The 18911-nt window shown below is 44.0% G+C and overlaps 1 protein-coding gene and 2 long non-coding RNA genes across 9 annotated transcripts in view; 2 read left to right on the forward strand and 1 right to left on the reverse strand.

Moving 5' to 3' along the window:
- Window positions 1–9028: 9028 nt before the first annotated feature.
- On the reverse strand, window positions 9029–9711 carry LOC147357114 (uncharacterized). The gene is made up of 2 exons (XR_015143780.1): window positions 9579–9711; window positions 9029–9473 (listed from the first exon to the last, which is right to left on the reverse strand). It is a non-coding gene; the product is annotated as an uncharacterized LOC147357114 (long non-coding RNA).
- A 233-nt stretch (window positions 9712–9944) lies between these two features.
- The window catches only part of RBBP5 (RB binding protein 5, histone lysine methyltransferase complex subunit), a 40404-nt gene continuing 31437 nt past the window's right edge, over window positions 9945–18911 (forward strand). For 4 of the 7 annotated variants that reach the window (XM_086345639.1, XM_086345640.1, XM_086345644.1 and 1 more), the window contains exon 1: window positions 9945–10091. In XM_086345639.1, coding sequence (XP_086201765.1) covers window positions 10073–10091 — 19 coding nt within the window. In that variant the 5' untranslated portion in view covers window positions 9945–10072. The remainder of the gene's footprint in view (window positions 10092–18911) is intronic. The other 3 variants (XM_086345641.1, XM_086345642.1, XM_086345646.1) reach the window with 1 other exon arrangement.
- On the forward strand, window positions 10185–16196 carry LOC147357116 (uncharacterized). Its single transcript, XR_015143782.1, has 2 exons — window positions 10185–10315; window positions 16092–16196. It is a non-coding gene; the product is annotated as an uncharacterized LOC147357116 (long non-coding RNA).

The raw sequence follows: 18911 nt of genomic DNA on the forward strand, positions 1-18911 counted from the left end.
ATTATTCAATCTGCGGCCAACCATCATGGTTTAGGAGCAAATGGCCCTCTAATACGTCTATTCTCTTCACTAGATGTGTCAGACTATGGAGGCCAATTAGAAGTGAGAAGTGAAGTTGCTCAGTTGTGTGCGACTCTTTGTAATCCCATAGACTGTAGCTTACCAGACTCCTCCATCCATGGAATTTTCCTGGAGTCCTGGAGTGGGTTGCCATTTCCTTCTCCAGGGGAACTTCCCCACCTGAGGATCAAACCCAGGTCTCCCATGTGGCAAGCAGACTAACCCACTGAGCCACCAGGGAAGCCTGGAGGCCAATTAGTCCCTACTTCAAATTCTGGGGTAAGAAGTCTCCTTGAGTACAGTTTGAATTAGGGTCCTACCCACAGAGCAGTCAACTGGGGCGGGGGATACTGTGCACCATGTGCCCGAGGTCCTCTTTCTGCACACTTGTGGTTAACAAACGGAGACAGACTGGACAAGCTATGTAATTTGCAGGGCCCTGTGCAAAATTCTGAAAGAGATGGGAATACCAGACCACCTGACCTGCCTCTTGAGAAACCTATATGCAGGTCAGGAAGCAACAGTTAGAACTAGACATGGAACAACAGACTGGTTCCAAATAGGAAAAGGAGTACGTCAAGGCTGTATATTGTCATCCTGCTTATTTAACTTCTATGCAGAGTACATCATGAGAAATGCTGCGCTGGAAGAAGCACAAGCTGGAATCAAGATTGCCGGGAGAATATCAATAACCTCAGATATGCAGAGGACACCACCCTTATGGCAGAAAGTGAAGAGGAACTAAAAAGCCTCTTGATGAAAGTGAAAGACGAGAGTGAAAAAGTTGGCTTAAAACTCAACATTCAGAAAACGAAGATCATGGCATCTGGTCCCATCACTTCATGGGAAATGGATGGGGAAACAGTGGAAACAGTGTCAGACTTTATTTTTTTGGGCTCCAAAATCACTACAGATGGTGATTGCAGCCATGAAATTAAAAGACGCTTACTTCTTGGAAGGAAAGTTACGGCCAACCTAGATAGCATATTAAAAAGCAGAGACATTACTTTGCCAACAAAGGTCCATCTAGTCAAGGCTATGGTTTTTCCAGTGGTCATGTATGGATGTGAGAGTTGGACTGTGAAGAAAGCTGAGCACTGAAGAATTGATGCTTTTGAACTGTGGTGTTGGAGAAGACTCTTGAGAGTCCCTTGGACTGCAAGGAGATCCAACCAGTCCATTCTAAAGGAGATCAGTCCTGGATGTTCATTGGAAGGACTGATGCTAAAGCTGAAACTCCAATACTTTGGCCACCTCATGCAAAGAGTTGACTCATTGGAAAAGACTCTGATGCTGGGAGGGATTGGGGGCAGGAGGAGAAGGGGACGACAGAGGATGAGATGGCTGGATGGCATCACCGACTCGATGCACATGGGTTTGGGTGAACTCCGGGAGTTGGTGATGGACAGGGAGGCCTGGCGTCCTGAGATTCATGGGGACACAAAGAGTCAGACACGACTGAGCGACTGAACTGACTGTCTGTACAAAATGAAAATGCAGGGCTTCCTTGTTCAAAAATTAAGACTTTCAAGATGCAACAGCAGAACATTAAACCAAACGTGTGGCCCTTCCAAGTGTGGGGTCTTATGTGACCACACAGGTCTCATGCCCTGAAGCTGCTTCACTCTGTGGACCTGGATGAAGAGACTCCAAAAGGAGTTTCTAGATTCTGTGTGTTGGAATTGGAACCAGTGTTTCCTGTTTTTTTTTTTTTTAATTTATAACTTTAGATTGACATGTTTTCCACCATTATTGGACTTTATCAGACCCAGTAATTTATGAGGAATTGCTTGAATTATTTACATTAATTATCACTGGACCACCCATTTATTTTTAAAAGTTTTGTGCCTTCATTTTATTGTTAGGCAAAATCGATTTGCATGAACCACTCTCATGAGAAGAGCTGAAGATAACGTCTCTTTCTCTTTTGGTGGCACCGAGCCCCATGCAGGACTGTAGTTGCCCCCCCAGGGATGGAACCCAGGTCCCCTGCAGTGGCAGCACGCAGTATTTATTTTTGGCTGCATCAATTTTTCATTGTGGCACATGGGATCTTCTTTAAGGTGCACGGGCTTCTCTCTAGTTGTGGCGCTTGGGTTTAGTTGCCACATGGCATGTGGGATCTTAGTTCCTGGACCAGGGATGGAACCCATGTCCCCTGCCCTGGAAGGCTGATTCTTGACCACTGAACCACCAGGGGAGCCTCTGTCCTTTTTCTTTTTAACTTGGATTAATTTTAGACTTACAGAAAAGTTGCAAAGATAGGCTTACCAGTTTCCATATATCCCCCTTCCATTTTCCCCTAATGTTACCATCTGTACCGTAACTCCAGGACAATTATCAGAACCCCCAAAATTAACATTGTTGCAAGACTACTAACTGAAGACCTGACAGTGAACAGTGAAGGCGCTCAGCCATACATATACTGTATCCATTCTCCCCCAGACCCCTGCCTCCCATCCAGGCTGGAACCTAACTTTCAGCAGAGTTCGATGTGCTATACAATAGGTTTCTGTAGGTTATCCATTTTAAATATAGCAGTGTGTACATGACCTTCCCCAAGTCCTTAACTATCCCTACCCCACACACACCCTGCAGCCATGAGTTTGTTTTCTAAGTCTGTATTTTTCTGTTTTGTTAAGAAAGTTCATTTGTATCATTTCTTTTTAGGTTCCACATATAAAGGATGTCATATATTTTTCCTTCTCTGTCTGACTCACTTCACTCGGTATGATGCTCCATCCCTAATGTCTTTTTCTTATTTTAGGATCCTGTCCAGGACCCCACATTGTACTTGCTTCTTTCTCCCTGTGCAGTCTAGTGCAGTCTGTAAAAGCTCCTTAGTCTTTCCTGATTTCTCATCATTGACTTTTTTGAAGAGTACTAGTTAGTTCTGTTGTCAAAGGCGCCTCAATTTGATGTTTTAGCATAAGTAGACTGAATATTACAGGTATGATGGGCACCCTCAGTGAATTATATCACAGGTTCCTGATGTTATGCAGCTTATTACTGGTGATGTTAACATTTATCACTTAAGGTGATTTCTACTGAGCTTCTCACTGTAAAATCACTCCTTCATTGTTAATAAGCATCTTAAGGTAGACATTTTGAGAGTATGCAAATGCTGTTTCTTCTCAAACTTCTGCGAGTATCACTCATTAAAGGAACTAGTCTGCACCAACTACCAGTGTCTACCTAATGGTGATAGTTTCTTTACTTCTTTTTAAGACTGTATTTATTTATTGGCTGCACTGGGTCTTTGTTGCTTCGTGGGCTTTCCCTAGGTGTGGCGAGCAGGGGCCACTCTCCAGCTGTGGTGCTCAGGCCTCTTAATTGGGCGGCTTCTCTCGTTGAGGAGCCGGCCCTCAGTAGTTTCCATCATGGGCTGAGTTGCCCCCAGGCACATGGAACCTTCCCGGACCAGGACCAGGGATCGAACCCATGTCCCCTGCATTAAGGTGGATTCTTAACCACTGGATCACCAGGAAAGTTCTATAGTTCTTTTTGTCTTCAGGCTTCTGGTATCCAATCAAGATGCTGTTTCCCAGAATTCATGTTAGTTCTTTTCTTCCCACCCTTTTTAGCGTGGCTGTTACTGCTTTATGGTAGGGTCGTTGTTAGTACTTTTACTCCACTTGGGTTCTCTCCACCTCCTAGTTGGCTTTAGTTTATTTGGGGGTATGTGATATACCACTGTGGTTCTAAGGGTCAGAGTCATACAAAAATACACTGTCACTACTTCCTCACGTGCGTTACTCATTCACGTTTACCTCCCCCCCACTTCTTCCATTCTCTTCACACCTGCTCCCCATAGGTAACCAGTCCCCTTAGATTCTGATTTATCTTTTCTGTATTTCTTTTACACACAGATGGGCAAATGTAGAATGTTCTCTCGAATTCCTTTCTTTCTTAGGGCAGCATCCCAAAGATAACCCTTTTGTGCTTTGCGTTTTTCTTTTAGCAGTATGTTTTGGCAACTGTGTTGTGTGTGTGTGTGTGTGTTAGTTGCTCAGTTGTGTCCGGCTCTTTGAGACCCCATGGACTGTAGCTCGCCAGCCTCCTCTGTCCAAGGGGATTCGCCAGGCAAGAACACTGGAGTGGGTAGCCATGCCCTCCTCCAGGGGATCTTCCCAGCCCAGGGATAGAACCCAGGTTTCCTGCATAGCAGGCAGATTCTTTACCAGCTGAGCTACCAGGGTAGCCCATTTTGGCAACTATTTTGTATCAGTTCACAGAGTTCTTTCTCATTTTTAAAAATTGAAGTGTTATCTACTTGTTTTTGTCTGTGCTGGGTCTTCACCGCTGCGTGGGCTTTTCTCTGGTTGGCAACTGGGGGCTCCCCCGTGCCGGCTCCTCTTGTTGCTGAGTACCCTCTGCAGGCGCTGGGGCCTCAGTAGTGCGTGTGGGCTCAGCAGCTGCGGGGCACAGGATCAGCTGCTCCATGGCATGCGGGATCTTCCTAGATCAGGGATTGAACCCGTGTCTCCTGTATTGGCAGGCGGATTCTTCAACACTGAGTCACCAGGGGAGCCTCATTTATTTTTTTTTATTTTATCCACACCATGAAGTATGTAGAATCTTAGTTCCCCAACCAAGGATTGAAACTGTGCCCCCTGGAAGTGCAGTCTTAGCCACTGGACCGCCAGGAAGTCCCCTTCCTCATTTTTAAAAGTAGCTGCTGAGTATGCCATTGCATAGTATGCCACGAATGTAGGAGCACTTATGTGCTTAGTGACTCAATCGTGTCCAGTTCTTTGCAACTTATGGACTGTAGCCCGCCAGGCTCCTCTGTCCATGGGATTCTCCAGGTAAGAATACTGGAGTGGGCTGCCATTCCCTTCTCCAGGGGATCTTCCCAACCCGGGGATTGAACCCAGGTCTCCTGTATTGCAGGTGGATTCTTTGCCACCTGAGTTATCAGGGAAGCCCATGAAGACTTGGGTGGTTTCCAATATTTTGCAATTACACACAGTATGTGTATGTGTATTTTTCCATTGTCAGAGGATCGTCACAAATCACTCTCCTCTTCCAATCCTTCCTTTCTTTAGGAACTGGGCGCTGTGCTAATGTTACTGTCCATAAAATGTTTTCTTTCTTAGCTCTCCCTTTGAAGTCTGTAATCTCTGACAGTAAGCATAGATTGTGAACAGGAGTACTTTCTGAGCCTTTCTGAGAAAGTCTTCACTCTTTGTCTCAGCCAATAATTTGGCTGAGCCTTGTACTACAGTAGTGGTTCTCAACTTTGTCTGAACATTAAAATCACCTAGGAGTTTTTTAATATAACATGCCTAGGAGTGTTCTAGGTAGGTTCTGTAATGAATGCAAGATCTCTGGAGTGGGACTCAGGCACCTATATTATTTTGAAGTGCCCAAGAAATTCCAGTGTGTGGCTAAAGTTGAGAACCACTGGTTATATCCTTGAAATGTTACAATATTCTCCTGACCCTCACCATACTCCCTGTGATTTGAGCCAGCTGCAGAACATACTCTGGCTGATCAAGAGGTGCTCCACTCAGAGATTTCCTGATTTTTACCTGGAAAAGAGTTAAACACCTGCTGGCTTAACTTCAGGAGGATCTGTCAAAGCCTTTAATGAGGGCCTAGCTAAAAAAAAATTCTTTCTTACATACAATCTGAATGACTGGTACAAGTTGCTTCAGGGTGAGAAGGAAGAATATTAAATTTCCCTCTCTCTCCTTCAACACACAAATCTGGGTACCTTCCTTTGCAGTTGGTAGTATTAATACCACTTTGTAGGGAATTTCCTGGCAGTCTAGTGGTTGGGACTTTACACTTACACTGCAGGGGGGCAAAGGTGTGATTTCTGGTTAAGGAATTAGGATTTCGCATGCTATACAACTTGTCTGGGGGAAAAAAAAAGATTTTGTAAAGCAAAAGTCTATCAGTAACACTTTCATCAAATCAAAGATACTACAAGTATAATACACCTGATTATCCTATCTTAGTTATTCTTAGTGTTAAGAAACAAACCCACTGCTAAATAATTATGAAAGTGAAAGTGAAGTCGCTCAGTCGTGTCCGACTCTTTGCCACCCCATGGACAGTAGCCTGCACCAGGCTCCTCTGTCCATGGGATTTTCTAGACAAGAGTACTGGAGTGGGTTGCCATTTCCTTCTCCAGGGAATCTTCCCGACCCAGGGATCGAACCCAGGTCTCCCGCATTGTAGCCAGACGCTTTACCATCTGAGCCACCAGGGATGAGATACAATCAAATGTAAGAAACATCTCTATTTCAGAGATATTTAAATGTGGGAAAGTATACACATTAGAATTCGTGAAATACAGATCTTTAGCTTAGACTTCTCTGAACTTCATGCCTATAGGGTCATTTGAATTTCTCACAGGCTCCTCAAGCCTAACGTGGCCCACTGGGGTACTCTTCACCTACATTACCAAAGCTATTCCTTTCCCTACATTCTCTATTTTGGCAAAGCAAACCACCAAATTAGAAACATGTAAGTCATACTGATCTTGGCAAGGCAGCACCGAGCCGGGGCATGAAGCTAGATCAGGAATCCTAGCCACCAGTGAAAAATGCATTTATTATGGAGGCCGAAACTGTAAATGCAGGTACAAATTTATCATTCGAGACATCACACAAGTGGGACAGCACTCAGAGAGATGTTTTAACGTGGTGACCCAAGGACGAAGGAGCAGATGAAACCGAGGAGGGTCTTGGAATGCAGGATGGGAAAAACCAGACCCTTATCATCTTTCCCTCCCCCATGCTGTGACTATTAATGGATTTCAGGTCCTCCTGAGCAGTATAACCTGTCTACCTGCCACCCCACAGGGAAGAGGTATCTGCCTTACTCGACCCCCACCCAGTATACAAGCCTCATCCCATCCCCTAATGCCCCGAAAGACCCCTATCCCACTCCCTGTACCCTGGCTATAAAAGTGGACTAAGGACCCTGTTCAACGTCGGTTCTCCCTTGAGCTGGCCCGCTATTCTAACAGCGTCTCCCACTCTAATAAACTTTATTTCCCTCTCATTCTGTCTCATGTCTGGAAATTCTTTTCCAACCCGAGCCCAGGCCACGACAGTTAAGACAGAAGCAAAGCAGAGACGCACACCCAGAGAGAAAGGGTGTGGGCATCTCCACTAGTGAGGAGGGGCACGGTAAAGAGGCGGTTAAGTCTTTACAGAGGGCAGTTCTGTTGGGTCTTTGTCTTCCTTCTGGGCAATCTGGTTTCTCTTCCCACACCTGACCTACCTGGGACCCTCCCCTGGGTACACACGTACCCCTCAGCCAATATGGATCTCGAAGTGCAGGTTTCTGAGAGGAGCAAGGTTCATTATGGCCTGGCAGAATCTCTTGACTTTGGACCCACAAGGAGCCTTTCTGCAAAAGTATAGTGTCTCCCTTGTCCAAAAGGAGCGGGGAGTGGAGACCCCTTAATTCTTTACTCTAACAGGGTTTCGCCCCTGGGTCCTTGCCGTGACTATCACCTTAGGTATTTACAAGATTCAAACACTGGCTGTTTACCCTGCTTCTGTTGTTACTTCCATTTCGGAGGGTAAACACGAAGCTGACTGTAAATGCCTTAACTGGAGCCCACCTATCTTTCAGCCCAAGAAATGCTAACAGTTTTAAGTATCCAGCCTGGAGCCTACTTCTTCATGCCCCCATGAAATGTAAGCAGGAGGTCAGTTGTAAATGCCTAACCTGGAGCCCATCCATCTCCTACAGCAACACCAGCCTACTGACCTCCTATTACTTTCCACATGCAAGATGTCCTTCCCATTTGGTCAGTTCTGTCTGGTACCTTGCTCTTGAATGCATTGCCTTCTCTTTCCTCCACTGTGACTCTAAGTCTTCCTCATTTCTACAAAATTACTACAGTAATCTCCTGACTACTCTCCACCCCTCTAATCAATCCCTACTCCACACTGTCCTTATTTTCTTTCTTAAACATCAATCTGATCAGATTATTCCTTGCCTAAAAATCCTACAAAATGAATACTCCATCCAAAAAATAGGTGAAGGATATGCACAGGTCACCTCACAGAAGAGGAAAATACACATCTGTACATGTGAAAAACTGATGATCATCCTTATTAAGAAATAAATGTAACCATGACATTTTTTCACCTATCCCCAATTGGCAGTTTCAGAGGACAGGTTAATAACAAATGATTACAAGGGTGTGCAGAAATACTCCTACAGTCATTGTTAATAGTAAAATATTTTGGATGACATTTGTTTTGGATATGTGAAGGAATGCAATCTGCCTGTTAAAAACCAAAATCCAACCCACTAAATTTGAAGATCTAATTGGCATTATTAAACTAGATGGGTAACATCCCATCTAGTAAACAGAAGGGCACTCTGGAAGACGGTACAGAACAGAAAGAAAGGGAAGTCGCTCAGTCGTGTCCTACTCTTCGCAACCCCATGGACTGTAGCCCATCAGGCTCCTCCATCCCGGAGATTTTCCAGACAAGAGTACTGGAGTGGGTTGCCATTTCAGAAGCTTCTTATAGGAAGAAGGGTGGGGTAAGGGAGCTATTAGCAGAAGAAAAGAAAAGATTATTTTTAGGCCAAGAAACCTTCTTTCAGGGAGGAAGGAAGTGGCAGGGGTTTTATCATGCAGATTGCTCCTTCAGGGGGAGTTTGGGGTGGAGATAGGAGTGGAGAGGGCCCAGGAGAGAATAACTTGGTTGGTGCTAACCAGAAAACTTCAGATAAGCCGATAAAGACTTTATGGGGAAGGCAGAGACAGCACTCAGGTCAGGTATTAGATCTAGATTTGGTTATCTGCGGCTCTAGTGACGCCGTTTTGAGTTCATGGTTTTTTCTTTAACATGTCTAATTTCTTGGCCTCAATTACTGCACTTGGTCAAATGGGACCACTAGCTACCTTAACGGGCTCAAGGAAGTGAGATAATTTAGGGGAAAGTAGTAATAGTTAACATTTAGTAAGCATTTGCTGTTCTAAGTATTTCATATGTGTTAACTCATTTAATCTCCACAATAACCCTGTAAGCACCACCCCCATTTTACATATAACAAAACTGAGGCACAGAGGACAAAATACTGCCCAAAGGGTAAAGTCAGGACTAAGAGTGAAGCTGGGATGACTGGTTTTAAATCTACTTAAGAGGATCTAGCTTCAGTCCTTTTTTTTTTTTTTTTGCTGCCAACTTATGCCCATCTTTGCTTTTTTTTTTATGATTGCCCACAACATCCACAAAGTTCGTTTATATAGAATTTGCCCGTTCGCTAGTTACATCAACCGTTCTTCTGTCGTTGCTTCGGGTATCTCATTACAGCCTTGCCTGGTTGAGCTCCAGGGAACGCAGTCACCTCTCATTCCCCCTCACTTTCGGCGTCCTGGCGAACGCTGGGTACACTGTAGATCCTTGGATAAATGCCATTGGACGTTTCTGTGGGATCGACGACATACCTTTACAAACGTGAAATAACTTTCCCAGACTGAGACAGGTACCCGACAAGCAGCGCGCGCAGGGACTGACCGCCGTGAGACCCACCGCAAGCTCTGGGACCGACCTGTCCCGCGGGCTCCTTTACTTCAGCGGCGCCCAGCCGGAACCTTTCAGCCGCGGCAGAGGCACCCCGCCGGAACGGCGCGCGGGGCACACAGCAAGGGCGGGTGAGTCGTCTAAGTTTGTGCCTGAACCCTCTAACTCACTTACCTCGAGCCTCGGAGGGACAGCCCAAAACTCTGGCACGTGGAAAAAGCCGAGTGACGACAGCATTTTCGTTCCTTAAAAAAATACCACAGTCAAGTGGTTCCGAAGGCGGTCCGTCTTCTTTTTGGTTAGGCATATTCGTGGATAGCCCGCCGGAAACGAAGGCGGAAGCGAGGGCAGGCGGCGGAAGCCGCGGGGTCCTCTGAGGCAGGGAGTCTCCGGGGCCTGCGCCGGCGCTCTGCGGCGCCCCCAACTCGGACGCGGGCTTCGCGGGCGGGCGCGGGCGCGGGTGTCGTCGCTGAGCCGAGGCCGGGCGGCCGGAGTCCTCAGGCATGAACCTCGAGTTGCTGGGTGAGGAGGGCTGTGGCTGGGTACTGGGGAAGCTTCGGTCCTGGAAAGGAGGGGCCCAGGCGGAGGGGACGCGCCTGCAGCCTCCGGGACCCGGCTCTGGACGGATCTGTGGGCGCCTCGGTCAGGAGCGGCGACTGGAGCGGGAAGCCGGGCTTCTGCCCGAGCGGAGTGCGTCGTTCTCCTCGAGCGCGCTTTGCAGTTCAGTTGTGGAAAGACAGGGACAGGTAGTTTGCGAGTTACTTTCGAATACAGGGATCCCAGGTGCTGCAGGAGCCCAGAGCAGGATCAGAGTTACGTTGGGGCGGGAACCTAGGAAGGGAGGTGAGGCTCTGAGCACTTGTCAGGGTTTGGTGAAACATGGGTGCTTAAGGAGGGGAACTTGTGTGTCTTCTAGTAGCAGTGCCTCACTGAGTAAATGAAAAACTCAGAGGCTGCTGACCTGAAGGCGCTAAGCAAGTAAGTGGCACAGTTGGCACTGGAGTCCAGCTGTCTTGACTTTCTGTTTATGTTACTTACCAGGGACGTTGTGTAAAACACTGAGCAGTGAGCTGGAAGGACGTTTTCTTTTGTCACTCTCTCTGATTCATTGGGTTTTCATCAGGTAACGTTTAGCATCATAGCCCAAGGATGTCAGGTTTTCAAGAACTTCTCAGTGACTTGCTATGTTTGTTTCTGTTTTTAAAAAAATTAAATTCAGAAGATACGCTGACAGTCCTAAAGCGTTTTAAGGAATGGTTTTTGCTTTTAAGGGCTTCCCTGGTGTCTGAGCGGTAAAGAATCCGCCTGCAATGCAGAAGACTCAGGTTTGATCTCTGGGTAGGGAAGATCCCCTGGAGAAGGAAATGGCAACTCACTTAAGTATTCTTGCCTGGGAAGTGCCAATCCATGGGATCACGAAAGAGTCAGACACGACTGGCCACTAAACAACAACAGCAGAGGGCTAAGAACATCTGAAAGAGGGGAGTGAATATCTTTGGGGCAGAGCAAGACAGGTCAGAGAAGGCAATGGCACCCCACTCCAGTACTCTTGCCTGAAAGTCCCATGGACGGAGGAGCCTGGTGCGCTGCAATCCACGGGGTCGCTAAGAGTCAGACACGGCTGAGCGGCTTCACTTTCACATTTCACTTTCATGCATTGGAGAAGGAAATGGCAACCCACTCCAGTGTTCTTGCCTGGAGAATCCCAGGGACGGGGGAGCCTGGTGGGCTGCAGTCCATGGGGTCACACAGAGTCGGACATGACTGAAGCGACTTAGCAGTAGCAAGAAAGGAAATCTAGAAAGAAAAACAAAACCTGTGGAGGATTTGGAGTTTTGAGTGGATATTTAAGACTGGCAAAATGTTGAAAATATTGGGAGGAATGCTTCTTAGGAATATGTTTGAGCTAAGGTGTCAGTGAAATGAATCCCGAAGATATTTTCCTGCTTGGCCAGGTTGTGGATACTGTGAATAATGTGAGAAGGTGAAGAGACCGGGTTGTTGCTTTCTGGTCTTTGGAGGCTCTTGAATGCCCAGCTGAGAAGTGTTGCTTTTTAAGGAAAGTAGAGCAGATGCATTAAAGGGTTTTGACCTGCTAAGTTACTCAGTCAGACCTATCTTTAAAAAAAGATTTATCTGACAGCAGTGTGGGGTGGAAGTCTTGGAGGTTGTGAAACCAGCTTGGAGGGCTAGAGTAGATGAGGGATACAGAAGATCTGAACTAGAAAATGGGAAGAAAAGACACAGAGAAAGTAGAGTTGACAGTTTGAAAATTGATTGCATATCATGGTGATGGTGGTGCTGGTGGTGAGGAAGAGAGTGAAGTAATGGTGCTGTTCCTAAACATTTAAGAACATCTGGAAAAGACAGTTAACATTGGGTATGTCAAGTGTTGACGTGGGATTTAGGAGAGAGGTTTGTACTTAAGAGAGAGATTTATAATACTCCTGCTGCTGCTGCTGCTAAGTCGCTTCAGTCGTGTCCGACTCTGTGTGGCCCCATAGACTCCCATAGGCTCCCCCGTCCCTGGGATTCTCCAGGGCCTGAAGAACACTGGAGTGGGTTGCCATTTCCTTCTCCAATGCATGAAAGTGAAAAGTGAAAGGGAAGTCAGTCGTGTCTGATTCCTAGCGACCCCATGGGCTGCAGCCCACCAGACTCCTCTGTCCATGGGATTTTCCAGGCAAGAGTACTGGAGAGGGTTGCCATTGCCTTCTCCAATAATACTCCTAGGAGTAAGCTAATCAAAACCTTGTGGGTAGATGATAAGACCCAGGGAGAAAGTGGGAGGGGAAGAAAAGGAAACTGCGGAGGACAGATTCTTGGATGGTAATCTATATCTCAAGGAGAAGAGGAGGAATAGATGATAATATATCTGCTAACAGTTACATACTGCTTACTGTGAGCTCGGCCTCATCTCAAGTGCTTTTCATATATGTATTCATTAAAGGTAAAAGAGAATAGGGGTTAGTGTGGCAGCTTCCACAGAAGCAATTGTGGAGCAGTTGAGGCTCAGAGCTGAGAAAGGGCTGCTCACTTTTTGGGCAACTTGGGACTCGTTAGCAACTTGAACAGAAACTAATTACAATTTAGGAAGATGTGGGAGATGGACTGGAGGCAGAGTTGATTCTTATTTTTAGAAACTTGGGGATGGAGGAGAGGTAGTAGGCGCATACCTTGAAGAGCAGAGTCGTAGGACGGAGTTTCATGTATGGGACAGAGGTCTCATGCAGGAAAACTTAGGAAGGAACAGTAGCATTGGAAGGTTAGACAGTGTAGAAGACTGACTGGACTCAGGATATAATTCTCTATGGGAATGACTGAATTTTTTACAGTGAGAAAGTTAATTATTGCAGATAAAAAGGAGGAAGGAACAGAAGTGATTGTGGGAGCATGCTAAAGCATATCTGGCCAGATAAAGGAATGATAATGTGTTCTTAATATGGACTTTCAAATACTTCTACCTCTGCAACCACTTTCTTTCTTTAAAAGGAATGTATTTATTTATTGGGCTCTGCTGGGTCTTAGTTGCAGCGTGTGGGATCTAGTCCCCTGGCCAGGGTTCAAACCCAGGCCCCCTGCATTGGGCGCACTGAGTCTTAGCCACTGAGGCCTTGCAGTGTATTAGGCAGTATGCGCTAGAGATAAAATTTAAGTAAGAGTTTTTCAAACTTAAGTCAATTCACAATAAGAAATACATTTTGTCATAACCCATTATATATACATGTAACTAAGTTTCCCACAATGATACTGATTGTTGTTTTGCTCAGTGGCCTCTGGTATCTTCTGTTCTAATCTATTAAAGAACTTGTGTGGCTCACTGAATGGTTTATCCATTTGTGGTGGATTGGGTCCTAATGTTTGATAAACCCTGAAATAAGATACAGTTTCTGCCCTGGATAGATACGCAGAACTAGGAGGAGAGGACTTCCTTGTAGCTCAAATGGTAAAGAATCAGCCTGTGATGCAGGAGACCAGGGTTCAATCCCTGAGTTAGGAAGATCCTATGGAGAAGGGAATGGCAGTCCACTTCAGTATTCTTGCCTGGAGAAGTCCATGGACAGAGAAGCCTGGTGGGCTACAGGGCATGGGATCAGAAACAGTTGGACACGACTGAGCGATTGACGCGCACACAGGAGGAGAGGGGTGTAAACGAATGACTGTATGATATCGAACCAAAATAAATGGTAGGAATCCATTATGGGAATCCAGCTGAAAGAGCAGTTAATTCTGCGTTGTTGCGGCCGCAGTAGAATTTGGGGATGATTTTATAGCAGAAGCGTTGTTTAAGTCAGACAGTAAAGATGGAGTAGGATTTTTCCAAAGGGAAAAGATGATGAAGGTGATTACCAGTGCAGAGAACAGTGGGGGCAAGCTTGAGGCATGGACATGTGATGAATACTCCCATGCTGGTAGCTTACTGCTGGTGCTTAGGGTGGATTATGCCAGATTGTGTCCCAGGTGCTAATGGGGAGTTAAAGATAAAATGGTAATACTGGTAGGGGCCAGATTATTGCTTTCTAAAATTATGCTTAGGATTTTAGTATATTGTTTATTTTTGATTGATTTTAACAATCATAAATTGTTTAGATTTTTGAGCAGGTAAGTGATGTGGTGAGATTTGGGGCTTAGAAAACAGGCAGCTTTCTTAAGGATTTGTAAAGGTAGCAGCTTTGTTAAGGATTGATAATGGAGGCCAGACTGGAGCCAGGGAAATGTAGTAATTGCAGCAGCCGTGGTGTCAGATTAGGTTGCGGTAAGATCAGTTATTTAGCCACCTGCAAGTTGCATTTCTCTAAAAAGAAATGGTGCTGACTCTTGTCATCACCTGTTAGATTGAGGAAGTGGAATGGAAACTGCTACTCTGGACCTAACTGTTACAGTAGGGAAGAATTAGTTGGCAAGTCCAAAATACTTGCAGTGGGAGAAAAGGACCATGAACTTTTAGAGTTCCTGATACCAGGATTTTTAAAGAGGAAGGCGTGCAGCAGTTCAGGGAATAGGTGTTATTCCATGTCGTCAGACTGGGAGGAGGAAGTCTCTAAAGGCCCAGAAAGCAAAACGGCAGTTTGGAGAAAGGATTATAACTAGAAAAAAGACAGGAGGCCCCTGCAGGAACTGGTGTGCTCACACGGAAAGCAGTCTAAAGTCAGATTCTCAAAAAGAGAAGGGTGTGTTGCTGAAAGTGAGTGTGTGAGGGTGGCACCAGCTTTATTTATTTTTAAGTTATTGGCATATAGTTGCTTGGCACCACTTTTAAGAAGCATGCCAGGAGGGACTTCCTGGTGATCCAGTGGTTAAGACTTAACCTTCCAGTGCAGGGGTTACAGGTTCAATCCCTGGTCAGGGAGCTGAGATTCCACACGCCTCTCACCTGAAAACCAAGCAGGAACAATGGTCCACATCAAAAAAAGAAAGAATTGTAGGTAATAATTTAAAAAAAAGTTTCAGGAAAGCTAATGTGATCAAAGGCCAATACTGTAGAAATGAGGCGGCTTCATTATGTGGAGTGTGAAGGCAAGGAGGATGGCGGGCAGCGGGGCAAATGAAGTGGTCACTGGACATTGCGAAGGAAAGTCCTTCATAGGGAGAGTTTAGGTAGGTCACTTAGCTCACTCCTCTTGGTTGAATTATTTTCCATGGGCTTGAAGGAACTTGCATGTGGAATAGTGTTGAGGATCTTTGTGTCTTGGGGAGAGAAAAGACATGCAGAAATAAAGGAGATGGGCAAAATTTTGACTTTTTAGTAAAGGACAGGTGAGTTTTGTAAATCATAGACTAGTAACCTTGAGGTCAAATCTGGGCAAGTTTATAGACTTCAGTGCACTTACAGTTAAGTACGGTTGCTTGGCCAGGTTCCAGTTTTGCCAGGTTTTCACTGTCAGTTTGGGAAATGACTTTTAATCTAAGTGTGAAATGGATTACAATAGTGCTCACTTAACAGTGAATGGAGAGGACTGACTGAGATAGCGCACAGAAAATCTCAGTACAGAGTTTGACACACAAGCATTTAGTAAGGGTAGCTGCTCATGATAAATGCAAGTTTGAGCACTTGAAAGCAATAATAAGCCAGCATGAGTTCAAGTCTAGAAAACTCATTAAATTTCTTTATGCATTTCAAATTAACAGATACAATAAATATTTATCACAACAGTGCAAACAATGCAAGTGTTTAGTTGCTAAAGCATGTCTGCCTCTGCGACCCCATGGACTGTAGCCCACCAGGCTCTTCTGTCCATGGAATTCTGCAGGCCAGAATACTAGAAGGGGTTGCCATTTCCTTCTCTGGGGCATCTTGCCAGCCCAGGGATCAAACGCACGTGTCCTGCATTTGCAGGTAGACTCTTTAACACTGACCCGCCTGGGAGGCCTATTCTACACATCAGGAGGTGACAGAGCTAATGACTTTTAATGCACTCGTGTTAGATACACACTCATGGTATAAAATTATAACTGTAAGTGCTTATTTATTTGCTTATGTCTTTATTTGCCACGGCATGCGGGATCTTCATTCCCGACCAGGGATTGAGCTTGTGTCCTCTGCGTGAAGTGTGGAGTCCTAACTGCTGAGCCACCAGAGAATTCACTATAAATGTTTATTTTTTTGAAGTGATCTTTTTTCCCCCCTGCCTCCTTTCTTTGTTGATAATCCCATGTATCTCCTTCTGTATTTTTCTCTCTGCGTATTCATATGTGTGTATATACACATGTTAACAAAAAAATGAGATTGGGTTATATATACTTTGTGTCTTTTTTCACTTAAGTAGCACAAATAAAAATTTTCAAGAGAATTAGTGTAATTTATCCATATTTGCCTGGGAAGTCCCATGGACCGAGGAGCCTGGCGGGTCACAAAAGAGTTGGACACAACTTAGTGACGACACGACAACAGTCCGTGTTTGCGTACAGCAGTTCATTCATTCCACTAATAATAACAGGCGTTTACCTTGTTTCCAGTTGGCGGGCAAGAGTTGGTTTTTGGGGGTTTTTTTTGCAATCAAGAGCAATACTTTAAAAACCCTTGTCCTTACGTACATTGTTGTGTTTAGGTTTCCACTTGTAGGATTATTGAGATGAGGGATATTTTTGCTTCTAATAGATGCTGTCAGATTCCTTTTCCAAACTGCTATAACAATTCCCATTTTTATAGACAGTGACTGAAAATATTCCTTTATTCACATTCCGCCCCCAGCAAGTGCGCTGTCTGAATTTTCCTGTCTGATGGATGAGAGTGGCATCTCATTTTTCATTTGATTTACATTTCTCTGAATTTGATGTTTTCCTTTGTTTAGAGGCCATCTTATTTCTTCTTGTTTATTCATATTCTTTAGCCTTTCTTTTTGATTGTTTTTCCTTATTGTTGTATAGACTTGCTTTATAGTATAGATACCAACTCTCATCCGTCGTCTGCATTGCCAGTTTTTGTAAGTCTTTTGTTTATGGGAACTTGTGCCATGCAAAATGTTCCAGTTTTTATATAATCAGATGTATTTCTCTCTTTCTTTTGGTTTTCTAATTTTGTTAAGGTCTTCCCCACCCTATATTATACATGGAATCTCTCAAATTTTTTTCTAAGATTTTTGACTTTAAAAATCACTAATTTACCTGAAATTTATTTTTATATGTGATATGAGAGGGGAATCGGAGCTATTTTTTCTTTCAGATGGATAGTTGTCCATCCATATAAAATAAATTCTCTGCTAAATTGAAATGTCATTTTTATCATATATCAGCAGCCTTGTAGTTCATTTAGAATTGCTTCTACATTTGTCTTTAATCCATCTGGAATTGCATAAAATTTATTAGTTTTTGGAGAAAGCCATTAAGCTTTTCTATCCCGGAATGCATTGTAGATTGCCTTTTCACTTATTCATATTTTACAGTCTTAACTAAGATTTTATAGTTTTCTTCTCTATACTTGGCATGTCTTATTACATTTTCCCTTAAATATTGATGTTTGTAACTACTGTGAATGGAATTTTCCCCTTCATTTTCATTTCTGGATATTAATAGCCAATGTAGAGAAAAGCTCTTAATGTTTGAATGTTTTCCTGATATAAAACCACCTTACCTTATTTTCTTACTAATTTGGTAGTGGTTTTTTAAATTAACATTTCTTCTGTTTTCTAGATATTGATACCAGAAAAGAGAAATAGTGTTATTTCCTATATTAATGTTTAAACCAATTGTTTCATTTTCTTATTCCATTGGCTATTATTAGAATGAGCTGTTGAGTTTTAGCAAATTTTTTTTCCGTATCCACTCATAGGATTGTATGACTTAAACATTCTTGACCAGGGATATACATTCGAATGCATTGTCCTTTGGAACGAGTTCGGAGTGGGCTTGTTCCTCCCCTCCCACTCCCCTTGCTGTGTACCTTCTTATGTGCCTTCTTATATGGTAGAATAATAGACTCTCGATTTTTTGTGTTTAGAATTTGATTATAGTTATTTACGTTGCTAGAAACTACTTTTCTGTAGAATTGATAGGTGATTCATAAACCTTGTACCATTTATGTTCTTAAGTGAAAGAGACTTATTTTCTTTTTCACCCATCTGTATCAGGTTTTGTTATTAGTTGTGTTGGTTTTATAAGACACTATATTTTTTCTGCTTAGAAATAGCTTGAGTAACATTATAATTATTTGTGCCTTGAGATTTAGGAGGAATAAACCATTAAAAAAACCATATGGCTCATAAAACCATATGGGCCTGCTGTCCTTTTTTTAATATTAAACATTAAAACATTTTTAATGACAGGTCTTTAACAACATTTAGGTGTGTTCTTTCCTCTTTGATCCAGTCAAGAATTTTTCTTCTGTAATCAGTTTTGGAAATACGTCTTTTGTTGTAAGAGTCATTCATGTTTTTTGAATTATCAAGTGTATTGTGAAGTTAAATCCAACTAGGGTTTATTTCTCCTTGGCAGCTGTATTTGGGGATCTTTTTTCCTCCACTCCATGGTCTTTAAAACCAAGCCCAGGAATCTAATTGTAACAGAATGTTAAATGTTAGATGGTGGGAGATGGAGGATGTAAAAACGGCCTTAAACCTCTGGGGGAAGTGGCTTTGTGCTACCATAACCCTATATCACTTTCTCTTTGTGTTCCTTTAGATTCCTTGTTATCGTCCTATTAACTAGGATGACCTTCAAAAAGGCTTCCCAGGTAGTAGTAAAGATAATAAAGAACTTGCCTGCCAATGCAGTTTTATCCCTGGGCTGGGAAGATCCCCTGGAGAAGGATCCAGTCTTCTTGCCTGGAGAATCCCATGGACGAGAGAGCATCGTGGGCTGCGGTCCATAGGGTTGCAGAGAGTTGGAAGTGACTGAAGTGACTTA

This window comes from Bos grunniens, chromosome 16, assembly GCF_055505025.1.
Source record: "Bos grunniens cultivar Pamir isolate PY7600 chromosome 16, Bosgru_T2T1.0, whole genome shotgun sequence".
NCBI lineage: Eukaryota > Metazoa > Chordata > Mammalia > Artiodactyla > Bovidae > Bos > Bos grunniens.